The 26,125-nt window shown below is 38.6% G+C and overlaps 1 protein-coding gene across 18 annotated transcripts in view; it reads right to left on the reverse strand.

Moving 5' to 3' along the window:
- LOC117405836 (E3 ubiquitin-protein ligase MYCBP2) overlaps window positions 1–26,125 on the reverse strand; it is a 116,618-nt gene that overhangs the window by 71,544 nt on the left and 18,949 nt on the right. For all 18 annotated transcript variants that reach the window (XM_034923705.2, XM_034923698.2, XM_034923700.2 and 15 more), the window contains exons 2-9: window positions 22,799–22,874; window positions 12,405–12,620; window positions 9,277–9,430; window positions 7,846–8,042; window positions 4,162–4,404; window positions 3,763–3,834; window positions 3,527–3,623; window positions 1,603–1,676 (exon numbers count right to left, since the gene is read on the reverse strand). In XM_034923705.2, coding sequence (XP_034779596.2) covers window positions 1,603–1,676; window positions 3,527–3,623; window positions 3,763–3,834; window positions 4,162–4,404; window positions 7,846–8,042; window positions 9,277–9,430; window positions 12,405–12,620; window positions 22,799–22,874 — 1,129 coding nt within the window. The remainder of the gene's footprint in view (window positions 1–1,602; window positions 1,677–3,526; window positions 3,624–3,762; window positions 3,835–4,161; window positions 4,405–7,845; window positions 8,043–9,276; window positions 9,431–12,404; window positions 12,621–22,798; window positions 22,875–26,125) is intronic.

Raw genomic sequence — 26,125 nt, forward strand, 5'->3', positions numbered from 1 at the left:
AGGCCCATCCTCTGTTTTAAGCAGGTAGGTCATGCCTGTCATCTTTCGCAAGGCAGAGTGCAGATGTTTTGATGGCTGCGTTAGGTGATGGCTGCAAATATTGGAATGAAATTTATTAAAAAGCAGTATGTAATTTGAATGAATGAATCCTTAAGTAGTTATAGTTTGGTCATCATGAGCAGTGTAAATGTTTTAAAGCAGTAATGGGCACCAATATCGATATTTTGATATGATATCGATAACAATTTCCATATCACGATATTGTGGGATTAAAAAAATAAAATAAAATCATGCAAGCTGGCATTTACTTGCCCAGTGTTGTCGTGCTGCGTTATATTTAACAATTAAGTCAGGTTTCAAATTTAAATGTATTTCTTCTCAGGTGCTACAAAGTGAGGTAGAGGGATGAGCGGGCGAGGAGACCAGAGCTGAATTTGGTGGCAAGAAGGGTTGGAGGTTGGCTCCTTTTCTCTGAAGGAATCAGTAAGGATCATCATTTTTTTTATATCCCTTCTCCAAAAAACAGCTCTGTTATAAATCTCAACACTTTAGCTCAGAATCAGCTCCCCCTCCTCCTCCCCCCCCTCCTCCCCCCTCCTCCCCCCTCCTCCTCCTCCTCCCCCTCCCCCCCCCCTCCTCCTCCCCCCTCCCCCCCCCCTCCTCCTCCCCCCTCCCCCCCCCTCCCCCTCATCCTCCTCCCCCTTCCCCCCCCTCCCCCTCATCCTCCTCCCCCTTCCCCCCTCCTCCCCCCTCCCCCTCCCCCTCCCCCTCATCCTCCTCCCCCTTCCCCCCTCCTCCCCCCTCCCCCTCCCCCTCCCCCCCCTTCTCCCCCCTCCCTCCTCCACTCCCCCTCCTCCCTCCTCCCTCTCCTCCCCCTCCTCCCCCCTCCCCCCTCCTCCCCCCGGCTCTTGAAAGCTGCCGCACAGTGAAAATCAGATGTGTGCAGCAGAAAATTCCAGGTGCCTTTCTAATAACTTGTTCTATTAGAAGCTTTTTGAAGAATGAATTAATCTGAATCTAACACAAGTCTTCTCATCCACCCCTACACACACTCCTCAAAGGGGATCTGTGTGTTGATGTCTCCTTGAGCACAGCCTCAGGTTAAGAAAAAGATTCAGCTGAAAGTAAGAACAAACTGTATGAAGGTTCAAGCATGAATGTTTCAACTGAAAATCTCAGAAAGTCTTACTTCTTGTGAGAAGCGTTTCAATTGTGTTACTTTCAACATGCTTGAGCACCTATCACTATCCTGTATGGGCCTGCTAGCATGTTGACGTCAAGATCGTTTGTTCTAATCTCTCTGCTAGTACTAGTAGCCTGTAGGAAACCATAAGAGAAACCAGAATCTGTGCTTTCACTTCCTACCGATACTGAATAAATCAGAACCTCTTTAATAATAAAAAAAATCATCCAGATGCTGTTTTGCAAAACTACAAGGCAAAAGCACAAATCACAAAAAGATCAGATTAAGTCATGATTTTGATATTCTGTCACCCAGATAATTATATTTTTACAGCAAATAAGGTGTGTAAATATAAACTATTGCATAAATTTCTGTGGGTTTTTGTCATGATCCATTAGTTTTACTGAGTAAACTCTTACATCTCTGCAAGCTGCAATTTGATTGATGTACTCTCCATCTGTAAAAACAATATTCTGCGCATCAGCCTGGAGGCCTGTGGAGAAAACAAACAAGATTCAATTTACCAATTAAAAACATAAAACATACATTAGGATCCGCAGTGCATCCAATACAATACAAGTTATGACATGATTAAGCAAACAGACAGATACAGTGCCTATAGAAAGTCTACATCCCCTTTCAAAATGTTCACCTTTTGTTGCCTTATAGCCTGGAATTAAAATGCATTAAAATATTTTTTTTTTCATTTATCTACACGTCCTACCCCACAACTTACAAGTGAAAAAAATATTCAAGAAATTTGTAGAAAATTAATTAAAAATAAAAACTGAAATAACTTGGTTGGATAAGTGTCCACCCCCCTTGTAATAGCACTCCTAAATTAGCTCAGGTGTAACCAATCGCCTTCAAAATCACACACCAAGTTAAGTGGCCTCCACCTGTGTTAAATTGTAGTGATGCACATGATTTCAGGGTAAATTCAGCAGTTACTGTAGGTTCCCTCAGCCAGGTAATTGCATTTCAAAGCAAAGACTCAACCATGAGCACCAAGGCGCTTTCAAAAGAACTATGGGACAAAGTTGTTGAAAGGCACAGATCAGGGAATGGGTATAAAAAATATCAAAGGCCTTGAATATCCCTTGGAGGATGGTCAAGACGATTATTAAGAAGTGGAAAGTGTATGGCACCACCAAGACCCTGCAACTTTGGCAACTTTATGGCCGAGACTGGTCAAAGTGTGACAACAATATCCCAAGCACTCCACAAATCTGGCTTGTATGGTAGGGTGGCAAGAAGGAAGCCATTACTCAAGAAAGCCCACCTTGAATCCCATTTGAAGTATGCAAAAAAACTCTCAGGAGATTCTGTAGCCATGTGGCAAAAAGTTTTGTGGTCTGACGAAACTAAAATGGAACTTTTTGGCCTAAATTCAAAGCGTTACGTTTGGCACAAACCCAACACAGCACATCACCCAAAGAACACCATCCCTACTGTGAAGCATGGTGGTGGCAGCATCATGTTATGGGGATGTTTCTCATCGGCAGGGACAAAAAAACCTGCTGCCCTCTGCAAGAAAGCTGAAACTGGGACGGAAGTTCACCTTTCAGCATGACTACGACCCAAAGCACACAGCCAAAGCTACACTGGAGTGGCTAATGAACAAAAAGGTAAATGTCCCTGAGTGGCCCAGTCACAGCCCCGACCTAAATCCAATTGAAAATTTGTGGCATGACTTGAAGATTGCTGTCCATCAACGCTCCCCAAGGAACTTGACAGAGCTTTAACAGTTTTGTAAAGAAGAATGGTCAAATATTGCCAAATCTAGGTGTGCAAAGTTGGTAGAGACCTATCCCAACAGACTCACAGCTGTAACTGCTGCCAAAGGTGCTTCCACCAAGTATTAACTCAGGGGGTGGAGACTTATCCAATTATGATCTTTCAGTTTTGTATTTTTAATATATAATTTTTTTTCTCAATAAAAACTTTATTCCCCTTGACAGTGTGGAGTATGGTGTGTAGATAAGTGGAAAAAAATCCTCATTTAAGCATGAAACTCTGAGGCACTAACACAACAAAATGTGAAAAAAAGTTCAAGGGGGTGTAGACTTTCTATAGGCACTGTATATGAATTCTGCTGGATACATAAAAACTACAATGAACTGGTAAACCTGCAACATGAAAACATCACTTTTTTTTTTTTTTTACTACCGCCTATGATGTCAACTAGCTTTTTTGTTTCCTATGGTCTATAAACACCATTAAGAAAAATTAAAATCTTTTAGCTTCCCAATAGTTTGATTATTATTAACTTGCCATTCTAATAATATTCAAGTATATTTTCCCTGCAAATGATCTGTTTCCATAATGTTAGTTCTTCCATACCTGGCATGGTGATTGCTCCCTCTTGCTCCAGTGTTTCTGGGTTGATCTTTACTGCAGTCATGCCATGGCTGCTCAGATCACTGTATAGCAAACATCCCTGGTAGGAGCAAAACAAACACACACTCTAGTATCTGCCACAGTATGAAACAGCATGAGTTTAGTCATTGTAGGTTTTTATAAAACTTTTTAAAATGCAAGGTGTTGCTTAACTAATTGTAATAGTTTATTGCACATACCTGTGCGTATCCCAACCAAGACTTCTTTTCCTTTCGGTTTTGTATACGTGATGTTGAATTATACACATGGCCCTAGAAGATAAACAGTTAATAACCAAATGCTTGCTTTTTTTGGCATATATATTCCAACTTAAAATGGCATCCAACATCAATAATCATTGGCAAAGTATCAAATTAAGATATCATTGAAAGAATAATAATTGCATGCCTATAACCATCATTGTAATGTTATCAAATGTAACTTGTTGACACCTACAAATATGTAGCCCCCCAACTAATGGAAATAAACTCTTTACATTTTAATTTAGTAAAAACTGGTTAATACTGTACACGGATTATGCATTTCTGTGGTCATAACAAGAGAGGCATTTGACAAAAGGAGAATTAATTTCATCTTACCCTAACTGTTCCACTATATCCTGAGCCCACTTTATACAGCCCATCTTTGCATAAGAGATAAAGGAAGGAGCCGTCGCTCTGGAGCAGGCACTGGTCGTCATCATCTATGGATACCTCTTTGAGGACCCATTTGTTCATCAGTGCAGCTTTCTTGATCCCATTACCAAACCAGTCCTGAATCTGGACCTTTCCCACCAGCACTGCCTGGACGCTTCTCTGGAGGGCAATCAGGATGGTCGGAACCTTGAGGGGTGTAAAACAAAATGAATAATAGGGTCATTTGGGCTTAGTGTGATCCCAGAGTAAATTGGAACTCAAGGGCCTTGCTGATCGATGTACATTTTAGCCTGAATCTTTGCCTATCAGACTTAATGCAAGATGCGTTATCCATGTCGAGATGATCTTTTTGCTGATTGATCTTTTTTATGCAATCTTTTTTATGCAATCAATTTTAGTGGCTGTGAAAGATGACAAGGCTGGAGACTGACATTATCTATTCATATCAATGACAGGTGAACACGAGTGTTCCCAAACTGCCCAGTCAAGGTGCCTGAACCTTCCCTGGAAGGGTCTTGCTAGAAGTTCCATGTCTGAGTCCGTCAGCTGCATGCATTTTCAAACGAGTGCTCCAAACCACACCACCAAATCAGGGAAATACCCTCTCCTCCCTAGTTGCTAAAATGGTACATGTAATCAGCCTCAGGAAGTGTATACCAGGGTGACTTGGCTGCACCCAAGCCTAGACCCACAGACACAAGCACCTGCATAGGTATGAGAAACACAAGCAATGAGTTTACTATACAACTGATACTGTACAAACATTCAGCTCATTTTATGATTAGTATTTGAAATGTTGAAATCCCCAGAGAAGGATTTGTTTGGAATGCATTCATTTCTTATGGTTTTATCTCAGAAGTGTTTGAAGCTATGGATGAATTACTCCGATATTACCTGTAACACTTTTCATAGCAGTAAATGTAATTAAAAAGGCTAAAGAGACACTGAAAAGATAGCATGAAAGGATGTTATCGAAATCAGGTTTAGTTGTGCAGTTAAAACTGAAGAGTAAAATCTTACTTTTCTTTTTTTCAAAAAGATATTCTCCTTTAAATATTTGAAATATCTAGGAAAATCAACCAAAAACAAAGTCTACAGTACAACTGATAAACATTGGCCTATGTTTTCGAATGAGAGAGGATACATATTTTTTAAAGGTCATAGCCGCTTAGCTGTGCAGCCACTGGATAAAATAAACCAGCATGTTTTCTATGTGCAAAACATATCCAGTTTCTGAATGTCCTTGAGACAATGTAGCCAACATCACTACCATGCAGTCAGCCAGTAACCATGTACATTAACCACAGATATGTAAAAAGCCAGCCCTGTTTCTTTAGAGGCTTGCATGAAGCTGCACTTTAGCACATACATTTTAGTTTCCAAGGATACCCCATGTATCCTTCACTTGCTTGAAAGTGTAACGATGCATACACAAAAACTGGGTAGGTGGTACAATAGATGATTTTCTTTGGGTTGCACTGTTGGTTTGTAACTAATGCTGCTATTGGGGCACGTCAGCAATATGCCAAATTGAACTTGCATTCAGAGTTAACTATCAATAACCAGGATAAGCTACATTTTACAACTGCATCCTTATTACCAGAAATACTGAAATTAAAAACACATAATTAAAAACCCCACATTTTGTCTAAGGCTGCATTCACACTGGGTCTGTTTCAAACGGACTTGGTCTGGTTTGTTTCGTTTGATACAATGCATCAATGCGCTTGCTGTTCACACTTATCTGCAAGCAAAGGGACCGGGTGTTGGATACAAGCTAAAGTTTGTTTTTTTTGGTCCTTTTACCTTTTTTTCAGGACTGAGTTTGTTTCCCAAGCGGACTTTGTTGTTCATACTTCACACTAGAGGTGTGCTGAATGATTACTTAAATAATTAAATCATAATTTCGATTAATCTGTTTATTTTTTTCCATTTAATAATGCAGAAAAAAACAATAAATAAAAAGTATAAAAATAATAAAATTATACTTTTATTATAAGTCAATTATATATGCATATATATATATATATATATGCATATATATATATATATATATATATATATATATATATATGGCGTAAAATAAAAGTATAATTAAAACTCCATTCCTTTGCATATGCTACACTGAACCTGTGAATTGCTGGGTTGGCCAAAGAAATCCCACACAACGCTTGTGTGTCTGGCGATTCTTGCAAATTTCTTGGCACCGGGCCTCCCACTTTCATCACTTTCCGAACTCCTTTCCTTTCCCCGGTCTTCTGTACTAACAGTCTTGCTATGTGAATCCGCCATATTGTTGTGTTTCCGCTTGCCACTCTCAACATGTCGCCACAAAAAGGTTTTCCAGACTGTTTTGTTTCATTTGATTTTTCGCCTAGTGAAAGCACTTTTCTAACGTAACATCAACAACTTTGTGTTTAAACATAAAAAAACTGCCATTTTAATTTTCTTTCTATGTAAGTTTCTTTGTTTATCTTTTATTAACCCTTTGCAGTCCATTTATTACGTGCTTGTCAGGCGCGTCAGGTCCAATTTATTTAAACACGCGCAGTTAATTTTAGACGCGCTGTTTAAAAGTATTTTTTTTTCCCACAGTCAAACGGGTTTAAAAGGCCCTGCATATCAACAAAGCACTCACTAGGCATCTCCAGCCCCGCCCCACCCTTTCGTTCGCTATAGCTTTCACATATGCTAATAAATAAATAATAATAATAATAATAATAATAATAATAATAGTCGCACATACCGATCAATCATCTCCTGATCACTCGTTTTATCACCAAACGCCTCAATAATGCGATCCAAGTCATTATTTTATTACTATAACATCTGAAAAAAGCTCTGCAAATGTCTGTGATATTCTCTGAGCGCTGATGCACTAGCAGCCAGCTTGTTTCCTTATGGCCGCCTTTATCTGATGCCAGGGGCAAGTATGACTAATCATGAGATACGCCCTTTTTTATTTATTTTTGGCTTCTGTCGCTCCCACTCGGCCATTGAATGGTTTTCTCGGCTTTTTCTGGAGAAAAAACGAGTAGAAACCCGTTTTTTGCGTCTTTTTGATGATGTCGGACAGGGTCCGACATTGGACCTGATAGGAATAATTGCAATGTCGGACCAGGTCCGACATAGGACCGCAAAGGGTTAATACATTGCCTTCACTCTCTCAACCAAATCAGTAATACCGATCTGCTGTTCAGTATTCCTGCCAATATTAGACAGAGTGAACAGCTGATAGGAATTATTATTTGAAAACGCACCTGGTGTGAATGTAGCCAGTATAAGAATGCATATATTAAGGCGATTACTCGAATACCAAAAAGATCGTCGAGTATTAAAATAATCGCGACAACTCGAGTAACTCGATTAATTATCCCAGCTCTACTTCACACCAAACGTACCGAGTGCAGACCAAACACTCTAAACGGACCCAGTGTGAACACAGCCTAAGTAACACTTTCCCCATTTCCTTCAGAGAGCAGTATTATTGCTATAATGAGGCCGTCAGACCCTGTGGACAACTGTGTACAGGGGCTGCTGACAACTGCTTCCTGGTTGCTAAAGGTCAAGGGGAAGTGGGATTGATGAATGGGCAGGTGCTGGTGGTGATGTTGGGGTCCATTTTACCTGGATGGTCTGGCAGGCATGGCTGCCGTTGTTGGTGAGGATAGCAGACACAGCCTGCAGAATTTTGCCCGTGTCACCCCAGGAAACCACAAGGCTGAACAGACATGCACAGGAGAGTGCTGTGAGAGCCTGGCCCGTGCTGTCATTTGCACCAGCGCTTCTAATCGTTGTTTCCAGAAGAAGATGAAAGAGGGACTCTACAAAAACAGAAAACACAATAAACTCAGGGATACAAATCAAATGTTAACATAAATAAAATATTGGTAACAAGCATGATAATTTCCCCAGAGCGTAAAATCCAAGATAACTGAATTTTTAAGAAGAAAATATATTTTCTTTTATACAATACAGAATATATGGCTGGGATGTTCTGTGACTTTCAAGTGTCTCTAATTTGTTCAACCTGTTCTTTTATAGAAAGAGGGTACTACAGTTGTCCTGCGTTATACCGCCCCCTTTTATAACGCCACCTTCGCATATCGCCAGCTATTCTCTCTGGACAAATGTCACCAATATAAAAACAGTGATATTTTTACCCGTTATAACGCCACCCCGCTGTCCGCCACCCGCCAACTTCCCAAGCCAAGCAAATGTAAATATAAGCATTGTAGTTTCCTTCATTGTAGAGCCAGCAAAATAATCATGGCTAATTAAAACAACAAAGTTATGCAGTTAACCTTTGACTCGCTTTCCTAATTCGTTGTTAACTGAACATTCATACCAATGTCATCAACACTTCCGCTCCCAAAGCAAAACAGAAAATACAAAATGGTGAGTCGACCCTACATTTAACACCAGAGCAAATGAAACAAATCTGCATCTGAATATAAGAAAGCAAGACATCGCAAATGTTTTCTAAGTGAGACATATACTGTTAATCAAAGGACAATCGGAGACGCTCTAATGGATAACTTGATGGAACGGGTCGATTTGTTTAGCCTGAAAAAGGCTTGACTTAGTCTAGAATAAGTGACTTTTATAAACAACAGTAAATGTTAAAAAAAAAAGTATGGTAAGAGGTTTGTTTGTTTACGTGCAGGTTTTGCTCCTCAAAAGTAACCATGTATGTTTCATCCAGATGGGAAAAGATGATAAAAACATCCCTAGTAGACCTACTGTTGTATTAAGAACGAGTACTGTAGTTTTAAAAAAGATTATGTTTTATTAAAATGGCCTGCAGATATTAAATGGCCTGGAGATACTCTTCTATAACTAAAAAAATAAAAATGTTTGAATGTATTGCAAACATAGAAGGTAGTGTGTGTGATTTATTTATTTATTTATTTTTGACCCTCGCTTATTACCCGTTTTTGCCCATGGCCCTTACCTGGCGGTATAAAGAGGGTTGACTGTATATTGTTCAAATTGAACTTCACGCAAGTTTAACTGTAGTGCTGCTCTGTACTGTACTGTGTTCATTAAGTCACATACCTAAAACCTCAGGAGGCTCAGACTGAAACCCCTCTGGCTGCTGGCCCTGCAGCATGCCCAGCAAAGCCTGTAAAGTCCTCAAGCATAGCGATGGGTGTGAAAACCTGGTCTCTTTTATGAGCTCAAACACTCCACACAGTCCGATCCCAATGATCTGTTGAAAAAAAAGCAGCACACTTCTTAACACTTTAAAATAGGTTTGTTCTTTCTCTCAACTTATTGCAACTTCAATGCAAACTGCATTCTAGATTCATTTTAAAACAGCAGCTTTCCAAAAATTATTGTACATGCTTTCCAAAAACATTAAATGTGGCAATACAATTATTATCAAGTGTTACTAAAGGAATGCCTCTTTATTAAACCTCAGTGTGGAGTTGAAAATGCATTGATTGTCATATTGTGTACAGTATTTAAACAATATAAAATATATTATATAAATGGGGTGGGAATAAGCTGCTGCATGGGTAAATGATGGTGCCCAGTATACTTTCAAGCCTAGTCTTAAAGATATTTCTGCACAAAAAAAAGATTACAAATGGTGATAAAATGGGATTTGAAAGAAAATAAATGCAAATGTTTTAAAACATAACTTAATACTCCAAACATCCAAAAAATCTGGACTAGAACAAACAGTTGCCATATGACTAACATATTGAAGGGTTTCTAATGGATTCATTTTTTTCATTTTTTAATTTTATTTCTATTAGCATTCTGATGCAACAACTAACACCAGACCGGAGGTCAATTCCAAATGTAATTGTGCAATCTGTAATTACAATGCAATTGTAGTTGAACCTTGGCACACCTGTGTAATTGTAATTATACCATATACATTGCCGTGAAAAAGCATTTGCCCGTCTGATTTTCTGCATTTCTGCATATTTTTGACACTGAATGTTATCAGATCTTCAACCAAAACCTAATATTAGATAAAAGGGACCCTGAGTGAACAAATAACACAACAATTTGATACATATTTCACTTATTTATTTAAGAAAGTTATGCAACACCCAATGCCCCTGTGTGAAAAAGTAATCGCCCCCCTTAGACTCAATAACTGGTTACGCCACCTTTAGCAGCAATAAATGCAACCAAACGCTTCCTGTTGTTATTGATTAGTCTCTCACAGCGCCGTGGAGGAATCTTGGCCCACTCTGCCATGCAGAACTGCTTCAACTCAGTGACATTTGTGGGTTTGAGCATGAACTGCTCGTTTCAGGTCCTGCCACAACATCTCAATGGGGTTTAGGTCTGGACTTTGACTAGGCCATTCCAAAACTTTAAATTTCTTGTTTTTCAACCATTCTGATGTAGACTTGCTTGTGTGTTTCGGATCATTGTCTTGCTGCATGACCCAGCTGCGCTTCAGCATCAGTTCACGGACCGATGGCCTGACATTCTCCTGTAGAATTCTGTGATACAGAGCAGAATTCATGGTTCCTTCAATGATGGCAAGGCATCCAGGTCCTGATGCAGCAAAGAATCCCCAAACCATGACACTACCACCACCATGCTTGACCGTTGGTATGAGGTTCTTACTGTAGAATGCAGTGTTTGGTTTTCGCCAGAGATAACGGGGCCCATGACGGCCAGAAAGTTACACTTTTGACTCATCTGTCCATAGAACATTGTTCCAGAACTCGAGGATCATCCAGGTGCTTTTTGGCAAACTTGAGACGAGCATTCATGATGTTCTTAGTGAGCAATGGTTTCCACCTTGCTACTCTGCCATGAATCCCATTGTTGCCCAGTGTCTTTCTGATGGTGGAGTCATGATCACTGACCTTAGCCGAGGCAAGAGAGTTCTGCAGATCCCTGGATGTTGTTCTAGGGTTCTTTGTGACTTCCTGGACTTTTTTCGCCTTGCTCTTGGAGAGATTTTGGCAGGACGGCCACTCCTGGGAAGATTCACTACTGTCCCAAACTTTCTCCATTTGGACAATATGGCTCCGACTGTGGTTCGGTGGAGCCCCAGAGCCTTAGAAATGGCTTTGTAACCCTTTCCAGACTGATAGGCATCAACTACTTTTTTTCCGGAGGTCTTCAGGAATTTCTTTTGTTCGTGGCATGATGTGCCTCTAGAACCTGTGTGCTGACAACTTCACTCTGATGGTAAGGGCCGAAGTTAGTCAGATTTATATTAGGTAGGGCTGGCCCAAATCAGGCCTGGTTGTTAACCAAAGTACTCAAATAGCTGACCCTAATTATCCCTTTAATTGGGTTGAGTTAACTAGGGGGGGCAATAACTTTTTCACACCTGAAGATTGCATGTTTGATTACCTTGCACACCAAACAAATGAAAGAAGCACCAAACTTTGGTGTCATTTTTTCTCTCAGACTCCCTCTATATATTACTACAACCCACAAAAAAATCTGACCAAATACAATGTGAAAAATGTGCAAAAATGCAGAAAATCATACAGGGGGCAAATACTTTTTCATGGCACTGTAATTGATTGATAACAGTTCAATTACACATTTATTTGTCATTCGATCAATATTCTTGTATTTTTAGCCACGTTTGATGATCCCATTTGTTTGAAAAAAAAAAGTTACATAGTATGTTTCTGTATTTGTAGAATAATAGAGTAAATAGATTTTTTATGTTACTTTTTTAGTATAATTGGAACTACTGCAGCATATTTGTAACTAACTGCAGTTGAACAAATGCAGCATTGTAATTGTAATTGCAATTTCAGTACACAATTCTGTTGTAATTGAAATTATAATTAAGCTCAGGTCAGACTAACACCATGTAATTCTATTCCATTATTCATGCAAGGCGCAATGGGGTCTTAAGGGATGTTTTTCAAGGATGACAGGCCAACCCCCAGAAACATTGTAGTTACTGTATAATCTGTCTGAACAGTTCATAAGTTATAAAGCAAAGCTCCTATTGCACTGCCACGTATGCATGTTCTCAGTGCAGATTAACGACTGTACAGAAATGCACATAGTATTGCCACACTACTGTTCAGTGCAAGCAGCATGGGTCCAAGATATCTTTAGTTATCTAGTTAAGGTGTTAATAGATCTATTTGTACATCAAGCAAGTAAACATTTTGCTGGACCAAACCTCTTGGTAAATCCAGACATGTCTGCAACTCCTACAGGAATGTCACACTCACCTTAGGTAATTTAAAGGGTGGTTCTTTGGATTCCTCCTCCTCATCACTGTCAGACTCCCCACTTTGCACTGAGTTCTTGGAGGCCAAAGCCAGGGAGGCCTCTTTCTGTTGCCAGTCAAGCACACAGTGGCGGACATTGCAGTACACGTTGAACGCAGATGGGTTGCTGTGCAGTTTGATATCTGGCACAGAGACGGCACCGTCTAGATTCTCAGTCTGAAAGTAAAAATACATGGCTATCAGATTTGGGCCTAACCCTGCTACAGACTGCTCTCTTCTCCTGGAATCAAATCCACCTGTGTGCAACCAGTACTGTGATTACTTTAGCCAAAGGTTATTTTTGATTGATCTCTGAATGGCAGTGTGGCAGGCTAGCTGCAGTGATGACGTCAGACCAGAAAGAATCACTCACAGAGGCAGAAGTGATTAGTGAAACTGAGCTGCAATGGCTGCGCTCAGTGCGTTGAATAAACAAACAAAAAGGTTTTAAACAGAAAACAACAGGACACGGCACTTGAGGCCAAAATAAATAGACAAACAAAACGGATTAACACTAAACAAAACAGTGAAAGGACAGACAAACGAAACATGGTGAGTCAAACAACTATCAATTATTTACTTTATTTTATTTTACTTTACTTTCTCCTCTCCACACCCGTTCTCCACTCACCGAACACACAACCCCGAGTGAGTAAAACGTGCATCTATATATACTGTTGTGCTGGGATTCAATTAATTATTCACTTGAATCCCAGCACGTGAATTAATTATGTGCAACCTCGTGCTCACACATTAAATACTTTAAATGCATGTGAAGTGAAGTGCAATCCCGTGCCCAAATACAATTATACACTTGAAATAACTTGTGCTGCACACACCCATTTGTATCCCGTGCAGCCATATCTATACACCAACATTAACACACGCAACATACAACATATAACACACAAATGCACACAGGGGCGGGGCACATTGCCACAGGCAGTCAATGCGGTTTCAAGTTTAATACATACTCTAGGTCACTGATATTCCGATACACTGCTGTATAAAATAAAGAAACTTATGTGTGTCTCCCTAAAAAGGATTAAGTATACAAATGCACCAAAAAGAAAACACAATGAAACTGCACGGATGGAGGGACCATTACAAACACAATTCTACTTGGAGTGCATCACTGAGACATGGCCCACCATGTTGAACAATGCCAATGACAACCAAAGGAATCAAAGTTTCCATCAGAAATTGTTGATCTGTATCTACCTAGTTCAAGATAACAGAAGTAAAGGAACTTATTTTATCTGTACATTAAACAATTGTAGATGGAACAGTCAGTGATTTTAATTGTTGGAGTATTGGTTTTCATCACTTGAACTGTTCATAACTAATGCTGCTGTTAAGGCATGCGAGTAATACTGTATGCCAAAATTCAAATAAGCTTGAACTAGTTTACTTTAGGTCTTCAGTACTGTACTACAGTAGACAATGCAGGAAGATGTCAGTTGCAAAGAAGCAAGTCAATGTCTTCATACTGTAGAAAGCAATATAAAGAAAAGGGGAATCAAAACATGAACCACATAAATACAGTACTGTACATTTTAAATGGGTAGAAACAATTGGCGGAAATACTAGATTCTGATTGGCGGAGACCTTCTCCCTAGCCATTAGATATCTGGTGATAACACAACAGTGTGGAACTTCTTTCTCTGAAGTGGCCTCATCACAGTAAACAAAACCAATACGCCAACTGCAACTGTACGCCTGGGTAAACAAAACACTTAAGTCAGTCAGTGTGACAGCAATCCCTGAGATTAACTACAAAAGTTCAGTATCTGAGAACATTGAAAAAGAAAAGAAAATGTCAACATCTCGCCATACTGAGGTAAATGAGTTAGACAACCTAGAAATGAATACAACGGAGAAAAACACCAAGCGCCAGACAAAATGGGCTATGAAAGTTTTCTGTGACTGGCTAACTGGTCTCATGATAACACACACCCTGTCGTATATTATTGCTTACATTCACGGCTATAAAAATGGACAATATGGAGAGAAACCTATTTTCTTTACAAGAAGCTGCTGCTTTCAGATATAGTATGCAAATGTTGTTAAGAGTTGCCATCAAAGGAGCAAATATACACATAGGCACTGTACTGTTTCCTCAAACTAAAGTAATACAATTGAATTCAATTCTGCGAGACATCCTCAGATAGGCAACTAGATTTAGTGTGCACTGAAACTGAAATAGGCAAGCAATAATGAACTGTACGAGCAAATCTGCGAATGGATTTGGAGTTTGAAAGTAAGAGAGTAGAGAATTGTTGAAACTGAAGCCTAAGCAACTAACCAATTCAATTTTGCCTGTAGTACTGTGTGCCATCTACTGATTGCTCAGATCAAAAGGGCAAGAGACGACTGTGCAGCCAGGAAGCTAGTGTTGTGTTCACTGAATATAAAGGTATATACAAGCATGTAAGTGCCATTTAACCCCCTGCAAAACCTGTAAATAAGGGAAGATGAAAAGCTTGATCACCATCACCTTCACACATGTAGCAAATGTATTTTTCCCCAGCTGGGTAGAATGAGGAGTCCACCAGTCATTGTACTCCAGTGTCACTATTTGAGCCTGACACAGAGGCTTAAAATTATAAAGACAATTACTGAATGTGTAGGTGAGGTTGCATAGCTTTTGGGACACTCTGCAGTACATGAGCACAGAGGTCGCCTCAGGGTGGAGACAGCACCAGAACTGTACCTACCTGAACTAGCTGATTGCGCTCATAACCAGGAACAAGTGTTAGTGCACATACTTGTATATGGGGCTGCCTCAGACGTCCTATACAGCAGGATTCAGAAAATGAAAAATGAGGGAATAAACTGAAAGAATATATTGTGGAGACTAACACAATTAAGGTTCCTGTCTTCTCTCTCATTAGCATTCTTACATCTCCATTTCTTTTTTTTAATTTGATTCAGGTGCGGTCCATTCTTGTAACACAGGACAGGGCTTGAATGTCAGCGTGGGACTGCAGGAATCGTGCATTTTCCAAGCTGCTCCCACATATCTGCAACTTTCAGTGCGGGAAAATCACGCAGAGAAATTAAGACACCAAGCTACTGTATTTTTCACCCAATTTAGAATGCCTGAAACACTATGAGCCACATTCTGAGTAGTTCTGGTTAAAATAAATAAATGAAAAAAAGTAGTGCTAGATATTTTAAGAGCAGCGAGACTTTATTCTCTCGTATGTGATTCTCAGCCGCTATCTAAGTATTATAGAAACTCAGTACACTGCAGTATAAGTAAACAGTTTTGGAAAAAAAAATACAATATTAAAGTCTAGATCTAGGTGTTGTTTTGCAAGCAGTGACTTTCACTTTAACTCTTAAAACTTAGCGCACCAAAGGTTACGCACATATTACTCAGGCACTGTAAAAGTACAGACTCTGGGCTTTCCAAAGACGTATTCAGTGTGTGTATGCGGTACTCCTAGCTGGAACTACGACTGCCTGAAGTTAAGCCGCTCATCATGTGACAGAGTTCACAGCTTAGGTTTCGTTTGGAGCTAGAACTGTATAAAGAACAATAGGAAAATTATGTCACAAGTGGGCAGAGTTTGTAAACAGTGGAGCCATTTATGGAGCCCGTAGAGCACTTTAACAGTGCACTTGCAATGCTTTTAACATATTCGTGCTTGCCCTGGAAAAATGTTAACATAATCAAGCATAAATAACAGTCAGTCACTTTATATTAACAATATTTTGTATTGTTATTAAAAAATACAGGTATATCCTGGCGCTGCACGACAGCATCGTCGTATTCACTACTGCGTGGGCTCCACAAATGGCACCTGTAATTGAGTACCGAACTGCATCACGGGATTGACTGCCTTCTTTATATAGTCCTAGGTTTTGAGTCTATTGTTCCGTCATTGTAGCAGCTAGATTGAAAGGGGCGGTATCGTTGGAAAGCTGAGAAGCTCAGCTTCTTTTTTTTTTTTACATAGATTCTCATCTGTACCACATATAGCATATAGTATGACTGATTGAGTGTCCCGCCCCTTTGTTTATTATTTATTTATATTATGATTTATATGTCTATATGATGGCGAAAGCCGATATTATTTGTTATTGTTTTATATATATTTTAAAAACCTCGTGAGGATGAGTGACTGATCAGCTAGTGATTTATTTAACTAACTGACAGTCACGCATCCTTATTAAACTCGTGCAGACTATGGCCGAGGAGAGATGTAAGTCTGTGGAGAATAGAAATAAACAATTGCTAGGTATGCTGGTTTTGCAACCAGCATATTACTTGTTTTAGTGTTTGTTTGTTAGTTTGGCCCTTGGGCCCTTTTTGTTGGTGTTTTGTTTAAATCTTTTGTTTTATTATTTAATAAAGCGCTGAGCGCCGTTGCGCTGCAGTTTTGCCCCGCCATTCATTGTTTTGGTTTTGTGTTCCTGGTCCGTGACGTCACCACTGCAAGCCATCCTGTTCACACTGATCCTGTTGCAATGTACACAATATGAAAGGAACTTTTGTGGCCTTTCATTTGATAAGTTACATGCATGCAGCATTTTTTTCTCTCTCTTTTTTTTTTTTTTTTTTACCATTCCCCCCTAAAATTTTGGAATCCTCCCCCATTGGCTGCAGCATAGGGGGGAAATCTCCCCAGCACACAAAAATGAAATTCAAGCCCTGCAGGAAGTGAACCTTTGTTGCATCTACTGGAAACAAAGCGAAAATAAAGTCCACCGACTGACTACAGAGCACTTCTTCTTCTTCTTCTTCTTCTTCTTCTTCTTCTTCTTCTTCTTCTTCTTCTTCTTCTTCTTCTTCTTCTTCTTCTTCTTCACATACAAGAAAAAAACAGCAGTTCACAAAATACCTGGGTCTGAATGGACAATCATTTTAAAGGTCATCCCCACTGTTTTGAGTGCAATTATGTTCACACCAAGGTGACAGGAATACTCATCTTGTATGCTTGGGTGTCCTGCTGTACCTTGAGGACCAAATGTTCATAATGTAGGAACCAGCCTAACACAGACACAGTATTTATATGTACCTAAAATAACAGTGCCAATGAAGCAACAGAAACACAGAACAATGGGAAACCACTGTTGTTTTGATAATCTGCAGTACTATAGGAGCAAACCTAATTCACATTTCAACGTGACTGAATTTAAGACCGAGACAAAAGCTGTTTGTAAAATAAGGAACTTTCTGAAATTGTTTTTACTGCGACTGAAATGGACTGGACATTTTTCTCTTTTAGATGCTTCCAGTTGGTCCCATTTACTGTTGAATTTACAGTAAGAGACAGCCTGTTGTGTAGAATGTCAGTTTTGGAAAAGAAAAGGCAGATGTTGGCACTGCTGACTCACTCAGTCTGTATGGGGCTTCCAATTTTAGAAGACTGATGAATGACTTCCAGAATCTCACAGAAACCTTCAGAAAACAATATCCTACAAGAGACCCTACAGCATTTGCAGTACATGCTAACAAAATAAAACCACAATCATTTTGAAGAAAGAAGTTTAAGGTCAGGGATTTTTTTTTTCTGTTTGATGAAAATCCATATTTTATTTAATTTACAGTAAAATATAAATTAGCACTTCTCAGACCTTAACTTACTTGTGTTCAGTGGCCACTTATCATTTTGTTCTGAATGCAAACAGATCAGACTTAGGACCAAGTATTTCATAATTTCCCTATATTTAGCAGGTTAATTTGCTTGGTCAATAGATACAAGTCAACCTTCCTGCTTCAAATGCAAAATAGGTCAATATTCTCCTTTGGGTTGCACTCACTGTCGCTCAGAATAAGTGTTTTTTTTTTTTTTATTGCCTCGTAATCACTATTTGGTTTTTTTGTCTTCTACCAGGTGCTATAGTAAAAAGTACAGTATAATCAACATTACAAATACATTAAACACATCACCCCCCCCCCCCCCCCCCCCCATAAATATAAAACCACAGAAACACCAAATGCAAAATAAACACATATGTAAAATAAATGTGCAAACAAATATCAAATCAGCGCTCACGTCCTCGGCCAGACTGGCTTGTTCATAAACCAGAGAGTTCCCCACAGCTTGCCACAATACCTATGAACAATAATTATCTACACCAGTAGAAAACGATATGAGCGATTCTTTAAAAGGAAAACAAAAACATACCTCAGGTAAGCTGTTAATATGCATACAAGTTGGAGAAGTCTCGCACAGCTCACCCGACAATTTACCGAACATGAATGTCTATAAAGAGCAGTGCTCGAATCCTGGCGGAACGCACCGGAACGGACTTCCCACACTTTCTGAAACATTTTCGAAAATAAATAGATATCTTTTCCAGCAAACATATATAATATAAATACATACATATAATATAAATTCATGAAGACTTTTTATTTTTAGTTAATCTATGTTTGAAACACTAGTCTTACCATATATTAAAGTTAAGAAAAGTACAATTTATTTGGGGGGGGATATCATTTTTATTTCTATGCTAGTATGTGCTGACCGTGATTTACACTTACAGTCGCTTCCACATATGCTTCAAGTTCTTATCTGCATGTGCCTGGTCTGGGGTTTTGTGCCTAATTGTTGGTAGCTGCATGCAGATCTTTGCCTAGGCATGTTATATAATCTTCAGTTTTGAACAATACCAGTTTTTTTTTATTCACTAAAGTTTTATGTTGTATGAAGAGGTAAGACAGTTAAAATAGTAAATTAATTTATTGAGAAGAAACGCAAGTTACAAATTACAGGTGGAACCCGAGTTACCTTCATTTGGAATTTAAACTTGTACAGAAGCTGTTCAGAAAGACGTGATACTGTATTATCGCTGATTTAATTTCGAACGTCATAAACTGTCAATCTTCGTTGTTGTTTTGGGGGAAATATCCACACAAATGTAAGCGCAAAGCTAGGTCCAACAGCACTCTGGAATACAGCCTGCTGTTTTGAGAATAGTATTGAAACTTTTTTTCAGTACTGCATTCAGTTTATAGTTTTTCCTTTTTTAACGTTTAAAAAAAATGTGAAAGCAATGAATTGATATGCATGTGCATACAAATAAAACAGCAGTGCTTCACTTGTTTGACTCAGTGACATTATAGGGGCTATCAGAAAAATACTCATTTTTAAATAAACCTTTAGAGTCCAATAAATGTACGTGTATTGATGTTTTTGTAAACATCTGAACGCTAATTAATACAAACCACTGCTATGTTCCCCAGCTGTTCAGATGAACGGGCTAGCGTTTCCATTTTTACAGCTTCTTAATTAGTGATTGCAAAAAGGGAGCTACAACCTGCATTCCGCGTGGTCCTAGTGTCCCACAATTCTACAAGTTCATCAACATTATTATTTATTTCTTAGCAGACGCCCTTATCCAGGGCGACTTACAATTATTACAAGATATCACATTATTTTTAGATACAATTACCCATTTATGCAGTTGGGTTTTAACTGGAGCAATCTAGGTAAAGTACTTTGCTCAAGGGTACAGCAGCAGTGTCCCCACCTGGGATTGAACCCACAACCCTCCGGTCAAGAGTCCAGAGCCCTAACCACTACTCCACAATGCTGCCCCTTATCCTATCAAAATCCCAGGGGGGGCTGAGCCCCCTTTTTAAAATTCCGAGCCCGAGCCCCCCCCCCCCCCCCCCCCTCGTGGTCGGAGCCTATGGTACCACATCATTGATCAAAATTGCAGTTAGCATTATTCTGTTAAAATTACCATTAAATTAAATTGAAGTACTTATGGGCCGAGCAATCTCACAATCAGAGATAGGGAAAGCCAACACACCCTCCTCTCCATGTCATCGCCATGACTGACAGGCGGATCTTACGAGGCTGCCGCCCTCTTCATGCAGAACCACGCATGCGCCAGACAGTCATGAAGTAAATACAATTATTTTTTATAACATTTTGTTTCAGCTTAGTGTTCCGCGTTTCCGGTTAATTCCGAATTTTAACGAAAAATTACAGGATTTTTTTTTTTTTTTTTAACTGGACGTCGGTTTTTACTAATTTATACCCAATTGTTGTCTATTATTCAATATTATCCAGGTACTATTTTCTAGGAAATACACAATAATTTGATTAAAATGCTGTTTTATTTTGACCCCAACATTGTAATAAGCAGCCCTACACTGTATCCTAGGATACAGCAGATGTTTAGCCATAGGATTTGTTTAGAATGTTCAACTGTGGTTCTCTGTCTTCACAAACACACTATTACCTGATTATGTTGGCCAAACAAAGTCTGATTATTTGTGGCAATTCCTGGACGTAGTACTAGCTTGATCAAAAAATAAATTGAAATACTTACACGAAAATATATTTTTAGTGGATAAGGATAAAACGTAAATCAGTTTATGAATATGCAAAATAAAATGAATGTTTCGAAGTATACAAAAAGCAAAAATAGCAGAAGTGGGTCAGATGAGGCAGAGGATGCATGGCGCTGCAAATACTGCTGCATTGAGGTACATGTTTGCACTGTCAATAAAGGAACATACTGAAAAAATAAGCGACACATTAAACTAAAACAAGAAAGTGAACAGAGACAAGCAATCCATTTATGCAGGTTTTACACACGCTTTAATGAAAAGAGAGTGCAGAATGACTGTGTTCGTGCGTTTGTCAGAGCGCTGTGCTTAGCTGGGCAGCCACTGTTTATTGCCGAGGTATGTATCGGTGACTTTGTGCGACAGTACTGCCTGTCCATCAGCTAAAACACTGCCTAACAGCAACAATCTTAATCGTAAATATTTGACAGAAAAGGGTGATGCTTTAGCTGGTATGCTTACATGGAACGCATTGATGGAAAGTCCAGTGTGCTTTTTTGACGTGTCTTACGATGGCTTGCACCACCAAGTTCTGTCAATTTTATTTCTATGATTTCAAGGTGTATAAACCTGGCTTGTTTTGTGCTGATGTCATATTCATACCTTCTGTAGATATTATTTCCGTCAGCACAGCGATTGCCCAAATGTTTGCTAAGTACCAGTTAACTTGGGAAAATGTGGCTTCGACTTGCACAGATTGTGCTTTATCAGACATGCCAGGGACATTAAACCTAATCAGAAACCAGAACTGCTACTCATCATATTCAAAAATCCCCCTGATTTTTACCGATGTTTCAATTAAAAACAATTTTTTACCGATTTGATCCCTATTTTAATATATGTAAAATCTTTTTTTTTTTTTTTTTAAGATAAAAACCGAAAACGTGGAACACTATGTATACTGTATGTTTTGTAGGATTGAAAGTGCTGTTGAAAAAAGTTATTGAAGTTTCATTGTAGTTTTTAATTAGAAATAAAAAATAATAATAATTTTATACGTAGGGTTCTTTGTTTTAGTTTTTTTGTACTGATCTTCACCAATAAATGCAGGCTTTTAAAAAAAAAAAAAAAAAATTATCCTTAATGGGGCGTTTGTTGTTGTTTGTTTTTACAGATTTTCCAACAAATGTTCCCTTGCTTAATCTTAAACAGACACTGCAACACTGCTAGTACTGCAATTCATTTTCGATGCATGTTTGTAAACAAGGGGGTGCTTTAGGCAACGTGCTTGAGTCTTGTCAGTTTTGTTCCAGCATGGCAGTTTTAAGTTTACAATTTGCATTACCAGTTTCCACCATTTACAGCCAAAAAGAAAAGAAATAAAAACATTATGTCACATGTAGTTACTAAGTAAAGAAATAATTTCCATACCTTAATGTGGTTATATCATTCTATTTTTTTTAAGATGCTTCAGTGAACACATTTAAGACAATTCAACAGTTATCCACTTCACATACCTATTTGTTCACATTCCTTTACGTTATTATTCATTTAGTTGCTCGTTTAAATACACAAGATTATAAAGACAGTAGGTCCATTTGTTTAGTACAGTTAAAGGAAGTATTGTACCCAATAAGGGCTTTATATATTATTTAACCATTTGTCTCACAGAAGACTGCTTACTGTTCTGTGAATCACATATGCTGCATTTCAGCAAGAATCACAAAAAGCATGTTTCCTAATACAATCGTCAGTTAGTATCTGATAAACGACTTTGTACCAAATCAATCCAGACTCAAGTGCTCACTATAGTTAAATCTATTGGGACATAAAAGTCTGGATGATACAAGGCAAGGTGCTGAAACATACTAATCTTGTGCAGGTCACATTAAGATTGTACTTTCTAGCACCAAACCTAAATTACACGTATCATAGTGATGTATCTATCATGTGTGACGGTCACAACCACAGTGCACTACATTCATATTTAGATACCTTAACCCTAATGTACTGCACTGTTTTGGTCTATTCTCTTGTATTTCTGTAATGTTTTTCGAATTTGTAGAAATATTGACAGGGATGCGCATGTAAATCTTACCTTTGTTCTTGTTTTCACTTTTGATTTAACCTTCTGCTTCCTTTTCAGTTTTTTCTTGTTCAAAGCCTTTTTTCCCCTAAAACATTAAACAAAAAACATTTAACATAAACAGTGTAATACAATTTTCACATACAATAACCTTTTACTCAAGAAGTTGTACAAAGGATTCAGTATTCCATTTTTTTATTTTTTTATTTTTTTAAGTAATGCACAATGCTACTACGTGGGAATTGGATTTACCTTTGTTGGCACTGCAGTTTGTCAACTGTGGTGATGCACTGGCTAATGACAGACTCAGAAAAAAGAGTGCAGCTGGAGAAGCATGCATTTAAAAAAATATATATATATATATATATATATATATATACACACACACACACATACATATATAAGTGTAGCTTTTTTCTTCAAAATTTTAAGAACGAGTGAAGTTTACAAAAGGTACCTTGTATGTGTTCTTTGTTTTATTAATTTGTTTTTATGTTTGAACATTGGAATTAGGAAGTAGGTGTGGTGTATTATGCAAGGGACGTACTGGAATCTTGCCAAATAATTCAGCGGTTGGTTGATTTCTGACATATGATTTATAATTCTCGCTATTATGGACAGGGGTCCAAGTAAAAACAAAATTCTTTGATTACAAAAAAAGTTGATTACAAAAACATTTGCTTCCCAGTGACTAACAGAGGGGATGCCTGCTGTCTAAGGCCTTAAAACATGACCACAAAAGCTCATGAACTTATTCCCAGTGAGCAGACACATTTAATTAAATCATTATTGCTTAGGGTGGTGAACCTTATAAATGAGTCACTATATTTCAGAGTGTTTACAGATAGTCTATTTGCACTAAGAAACCAGTCATAGAACTGTAGATGTTTCTACTTTAAGGCCAATAATTAAAAAAAAAAAACACACCTGCTACTTCAGGAAACTATGTGCCATAAGGATTGGTTTAAATTGTATTTTCTAGCCTAATGTATGTCTGACGACTACCGTACAACTGAAGAGCAGCTTCTCAGCTAAAGCGCTTTAGTACAAACATCTAAAAAATAAATTAAAAAAAAACAATTGCAATTAGAACCACTCAGAATGATTGCATCACCCATCAAATGATAACGGGGCCTTCCTCTTTAATGATGTACAAGCACAAACAAACAAACAAAAGATTTACTCACTCATAAAAGTGAGTCTCTTTCACAAACTTCAAGTTAAATGATAATGGGGCCTTCCTCTTTAATGATGTACAGTACTGTGCAAAAGTTTTAGGCAGGTGTGAAAAAATGCTGTAAAGTAAGAATGCTTTCAAACATAGACATGTTAATAGTTTATATTTATCAATTAACAAAATGCAAAGTGAGTGAACAGAAGAAAAACCTACATCAAATCAATATTTGGTGTGACCACCCTTTGCCTTCAAAACAGCATCAATTCTTCTAGGTACACTTGCACACAGTTTTTGAAGGAACTCGGCAGGTAGGTTGGCCCAAACATCTTGGAGAACTAACCACAGTTCTTCTGTGGATTTAGGCAGCCTCAGTTGCTTCTCTCTCTTCATGTAATCCCAGACAGACTCTCTGATGTTGAGATCAGGGCTCTGTGGGGGCTATACCATCACTTCCAGGACTCCTTGTTCTTCTTTATGCTGAAGATAGTTCTTAATGACTTTCGCTGTATGTTTGGGGTCTTTGTCATGCTGCAGAATCAATTTGGGGCCAATCAGATGCCTCCCTTATGGTATTGCATGATGGATAAGTATCTGCCTGTACTTCTCAGCATTGAGGAGACCATTAATTCTGACCAAATCCCCAACTCCATTAGCAGAAATGCAGCCCCAAACTTGCACGGAAACTCCACCATGCTTCACTGTTGCCTGCAGACACTCATTCGTGTACCGCTCTCCAGCCCTTCGGCGAACAAACTGCCTTCTGCTACAGCCAAATATTTCAAATTTTGACTCATCAGTCCAGAGCACCTGATGCCATTTTCTGCACCCCAGTTCCTGTGTTTTCGTGCATAGTTGAGTCGCTTGGCCTTGTTTCCACGTCGGAGGTATGGCTTTTTGGCCGCAAGTCTTCCATGAAGGCCACTTCTGACCAGACTTCTCTGGACAGTAGATGGGTGTACCAGGGTCCCACTGTTTTCTGCCAATTCTGAGCTGATGGCACTGCTGGACATCTTCTGATTGCGAAGGGAAGTAAGCATGATGTGTCTTTCATCTGCTGCAGTAAGTTTCCTTGGCCGACCACTGCATCTACGGTCCTCAACGTTGCCCGTTTCTTTGTGCTTCTTCAAAAGAGCTTGGACAGCACATCTGGAAACCCCTGTCTGCCTTGAAATTTCTGTCTGGGAGAGACCTTGCTGATGCAGTAGAACTACCTTGTGTCTTGTTGCTGTGCTCAGTCTTGCCATGGTGTATGACTTTTGACAGTAAACTGTCTTCAGCAACCTCACCTTGTTAGCTGAGTTTGGCTGTTCCTCACCCAGTTTTATTCCTCCTACACAGCTGTTTCTGTTTCAGTTAATGATTGTGTTTCAACCTACATATTGAATTGATGATCATTAGCACCTGTTTGGTATAATTGTTTAATCATACACCTGACTATATGCCTACAAAATCCCTGACTTTGTGCAAGTGTGCCTAGAAGAATTGATGCTGTTTTGAAGGCAAAGGGTGGTCACACCAAATATGGATTTGATTTAGATTTTTCTTCTGTTCACTCACTTTGCATTTAGTTAATTGATAAATATAATCTATTAACATGTCTATTTTTGAAAGCATTCTTACTTTACAGCATTTTTTCACACCTGCCTAAAACTTTTGCACAGTACTGTGTGTGTGTGTGTATATATATATATATATATATATATATATATATATATATATATATATATATATATATATATATATTATATATATATATATATATATATACACACTTGTAAAAGTTGAATGGCTTCCTGCAATATATAATATATTATATAATAATAATAATATATCTCAGTCTTCTAAACACCCACAGCTAGATTGGAATCGCTACACGACACGCAATTGGATAAAACTGTCACCTGACCCTCCCCTGACTTTCACTGCACATTCCACAGTACTAGCACTGCCTTAGAGAATGAAACCTGAAACACTAGACTGAGAAACCGCTCATAGAATAGAATGGGAAACTTGACATACGCAGGTACGGCATGGTACTGTAAGTGGGTTTTCATTTGACGTACCTGCGTACGTCATGGTGTTGAAGTGGTTAAGGAATATATAGCTAGAAAAATAGCTTTGAGCTTGTTTCTTTATCGTCAGATAATTTAATTTAATTACGG

The sequence above is a fragment of the Acipenser ruthenus genome, chromosome 9 (assembly GCF_902713425.1).
Source record: "Acipenser ruthenus chromosome 9, fAciRut3.2 maternal haplotype, whole genome shotgun sequence".
NCBI classification, from domain to species: domain Eukaryota; kingdom Metazoa; phylum Chordata; class Actinopteri; order Acipenseriformes; family Acipenseridae; genus Acipenser; species Acipenser ruthenus.